Consider the following 11,404-nt stretch of genomic DNA (forward strand, 5'->3'; position numbering starts at 1 on the left):
ACTATCAGACCCTCACAACCCATCTGTACATCGGAGTCATGGGTGTTGCAAATCCGAACATTGGTGGTTTTCTGTGCAGCGGAATTCAACGACTGTGGCGGTGACGGCGGAAAAAGATGGTGAAGGAGGTGGTGGTTTTGTAAAAAAAATCATTTGGTTGAGTGGTTTTGTAAATTGTTAAGGGGTTGGGTTTTCAACAACCACAATTCAGACATAAGGTGGTAGGCTGGTTGGCTTCCAAGTTCATTTGGCTGAGTGGTTTTGTAAATTGTTAAGGGTCAAATTTGTAATTTAATCTGAAAAGAGGAAATATGTAATTCATGTTTATAGGTTGGGGAAATATGTAATTTGTAGTGTTTAGCAAGGAGAAATATGTAAAAACCCATTTTTAACCTCTACCGATAGCATATCATCGTTATACTTTTATTTTCTTTTTTTCCTTTTACTTTATTGTTGAATAATACAATAAACTATACGGTGTCGATGCTCCACTTTATACCACGACATGTCGTCGCTAATAGGTTAGACTAGCTATAAATCTAGAACAAGTCCAACGACGTTTTCATTTTGCCCCATGCTCAATCTCTTTCTCATCATTTTCCCTCTTTCAATAATCCAAAACCAATCGCCACCTTCCACTGCCATCCAATGTGGAAACACCATGTAACAACACCTCATGAACCAGCACCGTTGTGAAGCACTGATGTAACCATGCAACCACTCGACATAACTACACCATGATATTGTCTGCTTTGCCCGGGATGCACCACCATTGCCTCACGAATTTAAAACATGTCATAGTAGGGAAGGCTTATAAAGAAGGTTTCGTTCTCCTCCCCAACCGATATGGAATATTACCATCTGTTAGGAAAACAATGGTTTGAATTTTAATCAACCTTAATGTTTTGATAATTACTTAATTAAGACAATGTGACATAAAATAGTATTGGTTCATCATTGATGCTCAATATCACACACATTTCCCTTAACACTTGATTGATCATCATTAGTCACAATTAAGCAAGATAAGGCTTAATCAAAACTACAAACATCAAATTAAGATTATCAAGTTCATGTCTACTAAGGGTTAAATCAATATTCTACATCAACATGAAGATGAAAAAATCACAAGACTAATATGTCAAAAACTAATTAACAACTTAGTTAAGATATGGTGTTAGTTTTTATAAACATAGGATAAGTTTATAAAAATGTATATTTAAACATAATTGTTTAAAGGAATATTGGATTTTAATAATCTCTAGTGTTTTGACAAGTGAGGATTCATCATTTAGTCGATATTTTGAGAGGAGAACACACTATCTTGACATAGCGTAGTTTTGTATTGGATTGAGAACTCTAGTAGGGGTGAGCACATTTCGGGTAACCTGTACAAAACCTGAAACCCGAACCCTATTTATGTTTTTCGGGTGCCCATCAGTCCTAGGTTTCAAATAATTTTGGTTTCGGATCGGGTCTCGGTCTTTACCCGAGTAAACCTGAATTTTTAAAGACCGACCCGAATACCTTCTTGTGTGTCCATCATCCATGCAAGTGCATGTTTCTATATGGATTGCCATCTTCATCATATTCTATATGACATGAAGATCACTCTTTTCACCATTCTCTTCATATCTTGAAAGAACTCTCCATTATTGGAGAGAGAGAGAGAAGGAATGATGATGGTTTATTAAAAAATTTGATATGGAGAATAAAAAAAGAAAGGGACTTATTTAAAGCTGTTCAAAAAGCTCGTGGCTCGAAGCTCGAACTCGTGGTTCACTCAATAAAAGCTCGAATAAAAATAGTTAAAAAAACTTGATTTGATTTAAAACAACTAGAGCTAAGTTGGATCATTTTTGTAACCGAGCCAAAATTGACCTAAGCTCGGGTCAGGTCATGGCTCGGCTTGTTGGCTCGATCTTAGGCTCGTTTAACTTCAAAATCGAGTTAGAGCCTAGCTAAGCTGCCTCGTTTAATTTCGAGCTCGAGGTCAAAACCACCCTGACTAGACTCGGGATCGACTCGTGAACAACCCCAGACTCGTTTGTCAGAATTTGACTATATTCAATTTCTATTGAAAAATACAACTAGTTTTGAACTAAATTGAAAAGCTAGTTTCTTTACTTGCGAACTACACACAATTAGTTAATGCTTATTTTTACTTTTTAATTTTCTCTAGTTTGGTATCAGTTATTTACACCAAAAGGTTTTGTGTGTGTCAGTGGAGAAAAACCAAAGACAAACAGCTTTTGAGTTTTTCTCTTCAGAGTTTTATTTTTTTTCTTGTTTTCAGTAAGTTGCAGGCATATTTTTAAGACTCTTCTCCTTGTCGTTCTTTTCTTCTACTTCCTAAACCACTCACAACCCTAACCAAGGTTGTAAAAGTCGTTAGGGGGTCCTAGGCGGTCGACTGGGGAGTTGCAAATACTCGGGAGTAGTTGGGGATTACTCGGAAAATACCTAAGAAGTACTCGGCCGAGCCGCGGAGTAATCGGGGAGTACTTGGCCGCCTACTCGGGGGTTTACAACATTGACCCTAACGGGTGTTCAGCAGAGAGGTTGGAAATTCAGCAACATTCAAAGTTAATTTTTTGATGAATTCAACCTTTCTTTTTGGGTTTCGGTTTTTGCCTGCAAATCTGAAGAACCGAACCCTAAAATATCCGATACCTGTAATTGTGTGAAGATCTGGTTTGCGGATATGGGTTTTCTATGTATTTCGGTCTTGAGTCGGGTTTAACCCGGTTCGGGTTGGGTTAACTCTATTGAACACCCCTAAACTCTAGCTTGATATAGAGTTAATTAGTTGTTCAGTGAAGACTCACTATCTTGAAATAGTTAGATCAGAAGAAATTGTAAAGCTAAGTACTCGGTGTTCTTGGTGAAAACATGTGTTGTGAATGTTAATCGAAAATATCAAAAGAATGTCCGATGCAATCATGCAATACAAATGCATGTATCGTAATTGGATATTGTGACATATAAATCCTAAGTCAATCTGAAAGGGCTTCACGACCCTGAGATAATCAAAGTTGTCAATTCAGAAATTTCTGAGCAACTTCTCCTTGTTTTTATATCAAAGCTGCCTATTGAGTAGACTAGTTCAAACAAAATATAAAAATACCTAAGAAGTACTCGGCCGAGCCGCGGAGTAATCGGGGAGTACTTGGCCGCCTACTCGGGGGTTTACAACATTGACCCTAACGGGTGTTCAGCAGAGAGGTTGGAAATTCAGCAACATTCAAAGTTAATTTTTTGATGAATTCAACCTTTCTTTTTGGGTTTCGGTTTTTGCCTGCAAATCTGAAGAACCGAACCCTAAAATATCCGATACCTGTAATTGTGTGAAGATCTGGTTTGCGGATATGGGTTTTCTATGTATTTCGGTCTTGAGTCGGGTTTAACCCGGTTCGGGTTGGGTTAACTCTATTGAACACCCCTAAACTCTAGCTTGATATAGAGTTAATTAGTTGTTCAGTGAAGACTCACTATCTTGAAATAGTTAGATCAGAAGAAATTGTAAAGCTAAGTACTCGGTGTTCTTGGTGAAAACATGTGTTGTGAATGTTAATCGAAAATATCAAAAGAATGTCCGATGCAATCATGCAATACAAATGCATGTATCGTAATTGGATATTGTGACATATAAATCCTAAGTCAATCTGAAAGGGCTTCACGACCCTGAGATAATCAAAGTTGTCAATTCAGAAATTTCTGAGCAACTTCTCCTTGTTTTTATATCAAAGCTGCCTATTGAGTAGACTAGTTCAAACAAAATATAAAAATTTCTGTTATAAATATGTGATACTCCAAATTTCATATTTGGAGAAAAACGAGGTTATATATATGTGGAAAAGGTTGAAATGCGCTGAATTTAGTTATAATCTTTTTTTGAAAGACATTGATCATACTTTGTTTGGATAATATTTGGAGATGAAAAGTGGACGTGTTCTTTTTGTTTGCAAGGATAGATTAGAGATGAAACATACTTGAAGCTAACGAATGACATGTCACCAACTCCCAACGGCACCAACCATCTTCTCTTGCCACCCCACGATACCAATAAACTAAAAAGCCGCAAGAAACCAACTCTCTCTTAATTTAGTTTTTCATCATTTTACTTAAATAATCCGTCGATCAACAGATTCATTTATTAATGTTTTAAGTCATTATAAGCTAATTGTCACACATAATAATATGGGCATATTTTAAGTTAAAAGATTTGTTTTAAAGTTGAATATTTTGGTATCTATTAATTTATTGCTTTACATACATACATAAAAAAATTAGAAAAGCATTAGAGGACGCGTCATTCATCGGACTATCAGCAACAAACCTTCAAAACATGTTTTATTCTTCTCGTTATTGATCCGACCTTTATGTTAACCGATATTAGCAGCCTGTATGATCCTACATATTATTTTCAGATGAATTTGCCATATACTATATGCAGGCAATTTTGATGTGTTTGTTTTACAACATTATAGAGTCCCTATATTTTTTTTATAATACTTCTTGGTTCATCCTTTTATTCTTATATTTATCACATCAGTATTTTCCTATGTCTTTAATGTTTTTAGCTTAGTAGTTTAAGAATAACGAAACTCAATGGAATAAAATATAAACATCCAATTAAACTTTCCATCATAAAAGTTATTATAATCCTTCTGACCAGGAGTACTTAATTCAAAACCAATCCATTTCCAACTTGGCCACTACTCCTAACACGTCAATCAAATCCTCATAAATATATTTTCTTATAAAACAATACACCAATCCTCACCAACTATTAGAAACTTAAAATGGGGATAAAACCCAACTTGGAAGCCAGAATTGCATCAAAAAGATTATTTTCTAAAGAGAACCAATTTTATAATTTTAATGGTGGCAAGAAACCAAAATTTGGTGGCCATAACATGGGGAGCATCAGTAAAATTTAGTATCATTCAGTTTTTTGTTTCACTTATCTTGGCAGTGTTTTTCGTCGCAGCGGTTTACATGGCCCGTGAATATGTCACGTTTAGCATGATTCCGGTCATGGTGGATGTTACATTTTCTTCAGGCTCTTCGTGCAATTTGTTTTCTGGGAAATGGGTGTTTGATAACAAGTCATACCCTCTTTACAAAGAGAACGAATGCAAATTTATGTCGGATCAATTGGCCTGCAACAAGTTTGGAAGAGAGGATTTGAGTTACCAACATTGGAGGTGGCAACCTTATCAGTGTGACCTTCCAAGGTCTCTCTCTCACTCTCTGTCACACACATATATAAATAACTACTAGAAAACTGGACACACGATTTGCGACAGTCAGCAAAAGTTTCTGTGTAATCCTGTTTTTCGACTGAAATTACGACGGGTCTACTATAGTTAAATTTTGATTCACTGTTTTCTGCCAGAATTACGATGAACTAGGCATGATCGTAAAACTTGCAACTGTTTTGTGACTGTCGCAACACACGGTTGCTAATTTTGCAAATTTTTTTGAATTTTTTTTGAAAGGGGGGCTAAATTAAAAGGATTAATCACTTGAGGACCGGAAAAATATTTTTTTTCAAAATGGGAGTTGCCTCAATTTGTAATGGCGGAGAGTTTTGAAAATATAGGGGTGTCGGAGTTACGTCAGAAAATGTAAGAACTCCTCTACATTCTTAATGGCGTGGACTGCAAAAGTATCTCCCCTCCCTTTCTAACGGTGGGGAGTCTAGAAAAGTTATCCCCCCCTCTATTTGTAACAGCGAGGAGTCTATAAAATGTTTTTTTTATACAAAATTTTTGGGCACTGATGCTACTTTGAAATTTGAATTTTTACAAAACTATTTTAAATAGTGCTGTAAACGAACCGAACGAACACGAACAAGCCCTTGTTCATGTTCGTTCGTTAAGAAAATAGCGTGTTCACGAACGGTTCACGAACACTTACCTAACTAGATTTTATGTTCGTGTTCGTTCATTAAGGAAATTAATGTGTTCACGAACACAAATAAAATCTGCGGGGCCTAGAGATTGAGACTGATGTATTCATCAATGTGAATGGTGAAAGCCTGTAAACGAATCGAATGAACATGAATAAGGGCATGCTCGTGTTCGTTCATTTAACTTTAAAAGAACACGGTCACTTAATCGAACAAATATTTATGGTCATGTTCGTTTATTTAAAAATGGGCATTTGTGTTCATTTTTTAAATCTAAACGAGTATATTTGAACAAATGTAAATGAATACAAACAAATATGAACGGACTTAAATGAACACAAATTAACAAATATAAAGCCTTTAAGCAGAAGACCTATCTAGATAATATTTAATTATTTTCTGTTAATACATAAATGAACATAAATAAACAGACATAAATGAACATAAATAAACGAACGTTCTTGAACATAAATGAACGAATGGAACATGTGTTCATGTTCGTTCGTTTAATTAAATGAACAGAAAATTTTTTTTCGTGTTCGTTCGTTTATTAAATAAAAGAACATAAACGAACTTTCCGCCGAACGATTCACGAATAATTCACCGAACGTTTGGTTCGTTTACATGCCTATTTTTAAATTTCAGCCATCAAAATCTTGATCCACCTGCTTTGAAGACAGATATATCTCATGTATGAACCTCATTTTAAACCTCGTTTCATGAGTTGCAAAGTACTCACGTAAAAGAAATTAGTCAAGAAAAAAGTTAGTTAAGAAAATCACGTATGGCATTAAAGAAATACACACGAAGTTTACAAAAAATTGCTTTGTAATATTGTTTATAAATTTTCACCTTTTAAAATCTTGAACCATGAACTTTTGTAAGATTAATTATAAAATGGCATTAAAAAGAGTCTTCTTCTTTTGCAAACTCCCTGCCGTTACAAATGGAGAGGAAATAACTTTTCCAAACTCCCCTCCATTAAAAAGGGTGGGAAGATACTTTTGTAGTCCCACCATTAAGAATGGAGGGGAGATACATCGTGTATGTAAAAGTTCATACATTCTTTGACATAACTCTGACACCCCTATATTTTCAAAACTCCCCGTCATTACAAATGGAGGCAACCCCCTTTTAAAAAAAATAATTTTTCAATCACCAAGTGATTAATCCTTGTAATTTAGCCCCCTTTTAAAAAAAATCAATTTTTTTGGTTATTAAATTTAGGCCTTAATTGCTAAGTTTACAAGTAGTGACAAAAACACTCACGTGCACTCTCAAATATGGCACACAACTTCTTTAGAAAAAGTAGAAAAAAGAATGTAAAAGACTAAAAGGCAAAATCCACAACTATTCTTGTATATCACATAATTATTTGTTAGGCAGTTGGTTCTTAAGATAAGTGACTTGAAATGATTTTTATTTTTGTGCTCAATTATGCTAGAATATTCTAATTTTTTTTGTGTTTCATATTAGATTCAATGCAACAAGATTGTTGGAGGAGCTAAGGAACAAGAGGATGGTGTTTGTAGGTGACTCTTTAAATAGAGGACAATGGGTTTCAATGGTTTGTCTTTTAGATTCATCCATTCTTGATCCAATGATGAAACTCATGAACAACACTGGCTCCAACTTAATCATCTATAAAGCTCTTGTAACTAATACACCTAACTCTATATATATTTAAACTAACCAAATTTAACATGCATTTTGGAAATATTTAATCTTTTTGTGTGAATATTCGACTAAATGTAGGGTTACAACGCGTCAATCGAGTTCTATTGGGAACCATTGTTAGTTGAGTCTAACTCAGACGACCCGGTGAACCATAGATTACCCGAAAGGATCGTTCGAACACAGTCAATTGAAAAGCATGCTAGGGTTTGGACTGATGCAGATGTACTAGTCTTTAATTCCTATCTTTGGTGGAAACAACCCCATATCAAAGTCTTGTAAGTTCATACTGATCAATCAAATAACTGTACATAAAAGTCTTCATGGTTGGAGAAACATCAATAATATTATATATTATTGTTTACTAATTACAATTATATTATATGTTGCTTAAAGAAAGTAAATAATAATTAACAAGATGTTGAATTTAATGACGATTAGGTGGGGTTCGTTTAAAGATGAAAATGGAATATATAAAGAAGTGGAGAATGTACGTAGCTATGAAATGGCCCTTAAAACATGGTCAGATTGGTTAGAGATACATGTTGATCGAGCCAAGACTCGATTGTTTTTCATCAGCATGTCACCTGTTCATGAAAAGTAAGAACTTCATTCAGTTTTCTCCAAGTTTTAGCATCAAATTGGTTATAGTTACCTTAACTATATATTACTATAAGTGTGGATTAGATTTTTAAGTAATTTAAACTATTATTGGCTGACGGATGATAATCTATATTGACACCTGCTAAGGTAATTCCAAATATAAGTGATTTTTTTTATCTCAATTAGAATATTGTAAGTTGATATGGAACGATATTAACGAAAGTTAGTGGTAAAAGTTTTTTTTAGCAGAGTGAGACTGTTTTTTGCCAACGAAGTGGAAAAATTTCATTGATTATAAATTTTCAGCATGGATTATTATTGACCCATAGTTCATAATTTAGATGATTAAAAACCAGTTTGCCTTGTTTTTTTTCTACTCTTTACAGTGTTTCAGTTATATAGTTTAACATATTACTGAACTTTCAAGATTACATGGTGATAAAATGTTTAACTCTAACGAAGAAAACCTTTGTATTATCGACTGTAGGGCAGAAGAATGGGGCGGATCTGATGGCCAAAATTGTTATGGTGACACAGAAATGATTAAGAAGGAGGGGTATACCGGCAACAAAACAGATCCAAACATGATGAGAATAGTAGAAAACACCATTGATGAACTAAAAACAAGAGGTTTGAAAGTTGAACTCATCAACATAACTCAGCTTTCAGAATACAGAAAGGAAGGTCATCCTTCAATTTATAGGAAGCAATGGGGTGCATTGAGTGAAGAACAATTATCTAATCCAAGTAGTTATTCAGATTGCATACATTGGTGTCTTCCTGGTGTGCCTGATGTATGGAATGAGATTATGTATGCTTATATTTTTCAAATGTGAAAATCACATGTATGCTTCGCTCAATTAGATGTGAGTTTACCATTGATTCATTTTTTCTCATTTTTAATCCTAATATAATAACATGTTAGAGAATAAACATGGAGAGATACGATACCGGATCGGATACTTACAGTTGGTTTAAGCTGTTGGGATTCAATTCGTACACTAGTTTTAACAAAAATATTTAACAATTAAACGATTTAGGTAGAAAGTAAATAAACGTACAAACCAATCCAAACTAAACTTTGGACTGCCCATCATGAGTCCATATGCATAACTAAATAGAAACAATACAACGATAGGATGTTCATAATTCAATACCTCAACCGACTAGTTGGTGTAGACTTGTAAATCTCGAACACCGAGATTCAACAACTCCGTGCGCCAGATTCGGAACACGAACCTTGTCTCCAAACGAATTCCCAAATTTGAACTCCATTAGGAAAACGCGACATATAATAGTATCACTACCAGAAAAGTTACCTAAAATAATTGGGCGCTCTTTACCGCCATCGATAACTCCTTCCCTCTCTCAAATTACTCAGACAACTCATTTCCTCTCCCAAATTTCTCTCAAACCCTACCACACCATCGTCCATCCCTCCACCATCGCAACCTCCAATTAACCATCAAGCTGTACATCTCCCCAAACCACCACCGACGGTAAACCTCACAACCGCCACCACTGCTTCTTAATTCCAGCCTTCTGTCACCAAACTACGAGTAAGTCCAAATTTTGGGGATTTTAGGCATACTACATGTTAATTTTGGGGATTTTAGGTGTAATACATGTTAATTTTGAAAGAGTAAGCTAAGTCAAGGGACTATTAGAGTAACATTGGGGCAGTTGGAGTTTGGTATAATAAAGTTAGAATTGGTTATGCACGTGCAGTGGAATTTCCTATTCTTTAGCTAGTTTCTTAGTTTGTTATTGCTTTTGTTATTTCCTATTTTCTAGCAAGTAGTTGGTAGTTAATGTTTCTTAGCTTTTGTATTTATAGCCTACGACTTTATCATTTTGAATCAAGATTTTCGTTCAGTAAATTGCTTCTTTGATATCCAATACAATAATTGGTATCAGAGCGAAAGTCCTTCTATTCTTGAGATTGAGAGTTCCACAAATATGAGTGATGAAAAAATGAAAATACCGGTGTTCGACGGTCACTACGAACACTGGAGTGAGATGATGGAGAACTTGTTGCGTGCAAAACAAGTATGGAACTTAATCGAGCCTGGAATTGTCGAGCCAGCAGTCGGAATTGCTCAAAGTGAGGCCCAGAGAAAGAGATTAGAAGATCTCAGAATGAAAGACCGGCATGTGAAACACTATTTGTTTGAAGCCATCAACAGGGTGACTTTCGAACAGATCCTTGATCGTAGCACCTCCAAAGCCATCTGGGAATCGATGAAAAAAAGGTATGTTGGGAATGAACTTGTGAAAAGGTCTATGTTACAAAAGTTGAGACGAGACTTTGAAGTGTTTGAGATGAAGAATAACGAAACCATACCGGAATATTTCGGTAAGGTTTTGTCCATTGAAAACCAGATGAGGAGTAATGGGGAAGTAATGGAAGACGTAAAGGTTGTCGAGAAGATCCTGAGAACGTTAAGTGAGAAGTATAATTACGTAGTAGTTTCGATTGAAGAATCGAAAAATGTGGAAGAGATGACCATACACGAGTTGCAGAGTAGTCTAGTGGTTCACGAACAAAAGTTCAAGAGAGGTGAAAAAGATGAAGAACAAGCCTTGAAAATGGAAGATGGTGAAAGTCTGACCGGTCGTGGTCGTGGAAGAGGCAGATTTGGTTCACGAGGCAGGGGGCATGGACGTGGAAGGGGCTCTTTCAACAAAGAGACGATAGAATGCTACAGGTGTCATAAGTTGGGACATTTCTCTTATGAATGTCCCGGCTCCAAAGAAGCTAATTTCGCAGGTTTTGATGAGGGTGAAGAAGTGATGTTGATGGTTAAGACCGAAAGGAGAGAAGAAACCAGAAACTGCATTTGGTTTTTAGATTCGGGCTGCTCGAATCATATGTGCGGAATAAGGGAAAGGTACTGAATATGGATAACTCATTCTCCACCACTGTTAAATTGGGAAACGACATAAGGATGGCTGTGTCTGGAAGAGGAAGTATTCGAATGGTGATTAATGGAGGGGTGTTCATTGTAAACGATGTGTACTATGTCCCCGATTTGAAAAATTGTTTGTTAAGTATTGGGCAACTTCAACAAAAGGGGTTATCCTTTTTTATTCAGTCGGATGCATGTTAGGTGTATCACCCAGAAAAGGGGTATTTATTTCAAAGCCGAATGAGCTCCAACCGAATGTTCCCTTTGTATGAAATAACAAGAGGGTCGGGTTCGAATTAAA

The 11,404-nt window shown here is 35.6% G+C and overlaps 2 protein-coding genes across 3 annotated transcripts; both read left to right on the top strand.

Moving 5' to 3' along the window:
* Positions 1–4,795: 4,795 nt before the first annotated feature.
* On the top strand, positions 4,796–9,072 carry LOC143635717 (protein trichome birefringence-like 34). Of its 2 annotated transcripts, none has more exons than XM_077103474.1 (5): positions 4,796–5,240; positions 7,394–7,571; positions 7,673–7,869; positions 8,033–8,191; positions 8,682–9,072. In XM_077103474.1, the coding sequence occupies exons 1-5, from the start codon at positions 4,885–4,887 to the stop codon at positions 9,028–9,030; spliced, it is 1,239 nt and encodes a 412-aa protein (XP_076959589.1). In that variant the 5' UTR covers positions 4,796–4,884; the 3' UTR covers positions 9,031–9,072. The 2 variants fall into 2 exon arrangements, with proteins under 2 accessions (XP_076959589.1, XP_076959590.1); XM_077103475.1 differs by having other exon boundaries at positions 4,796–5,210.
* Positions 9,073–10,153: 1,081 nt separating this feature from the next.
* On the top strand, positions 10,154–11,092 carry LOC143635762 (uncharacterized). The gene has a single exon (XM_077103514.1). It carries the CDS (start codon positions 10,154–10,156, stop codon positions 11,090–11,092), a length of 939 nt encoding a protein of 312 aa, XP_076959629.1.
* Positions 11,093–11,404: the final 312 nt, after the last annotated feature.

This window comes from Bidens hawaiensis, unplaced genomic scaffold, assembly GCF_021521415.1.
Source record: "Bidens hawaiensis isolate Kalapana, Puna unplaced genomic scaffold, B.hawaiensis_p1.1 tig00007678_1, whole genome shotgun sequence".
NCBI lineage: Eukaryota > Viridiplantae > Streptophyta > Magnoliopsida > Asterales > Asteraceae > Bidens > Bidens hawaiensis.

Excerpts from the sequence above, each read along its gene's own strand:
- LOC143635717 (XM_077103474.1), top strand. The coding sequence starts at position 4,885 with ATGGTGGCAAGAAACCAAAATTTGGTGGCCATAACATGGGGAGCATCA. Across the intron at positions 7,870-8,032 it reads CAACCCCATATCAAAGTCTT|GTGGGGTTCGTTTAAAGATG; the intron begins GTAAGTTCATAC and ends AATGACGATTAG. Across the intron at positions 8,192-8,681 it reads ATGTCACCTGTTCATGAAAA|GGCAGAAGAATGGGGCGGAT; the intron begins GTAAGAACTTCA and ends TATCGACTGTAG.
- LOC143635762 (XM_077103514.1), top strand. The coding sequence starts at position 10,154 with ATGAGTGATGAAAAAATGAAAATACCGGTGTTCGACGGTCACTACGAA.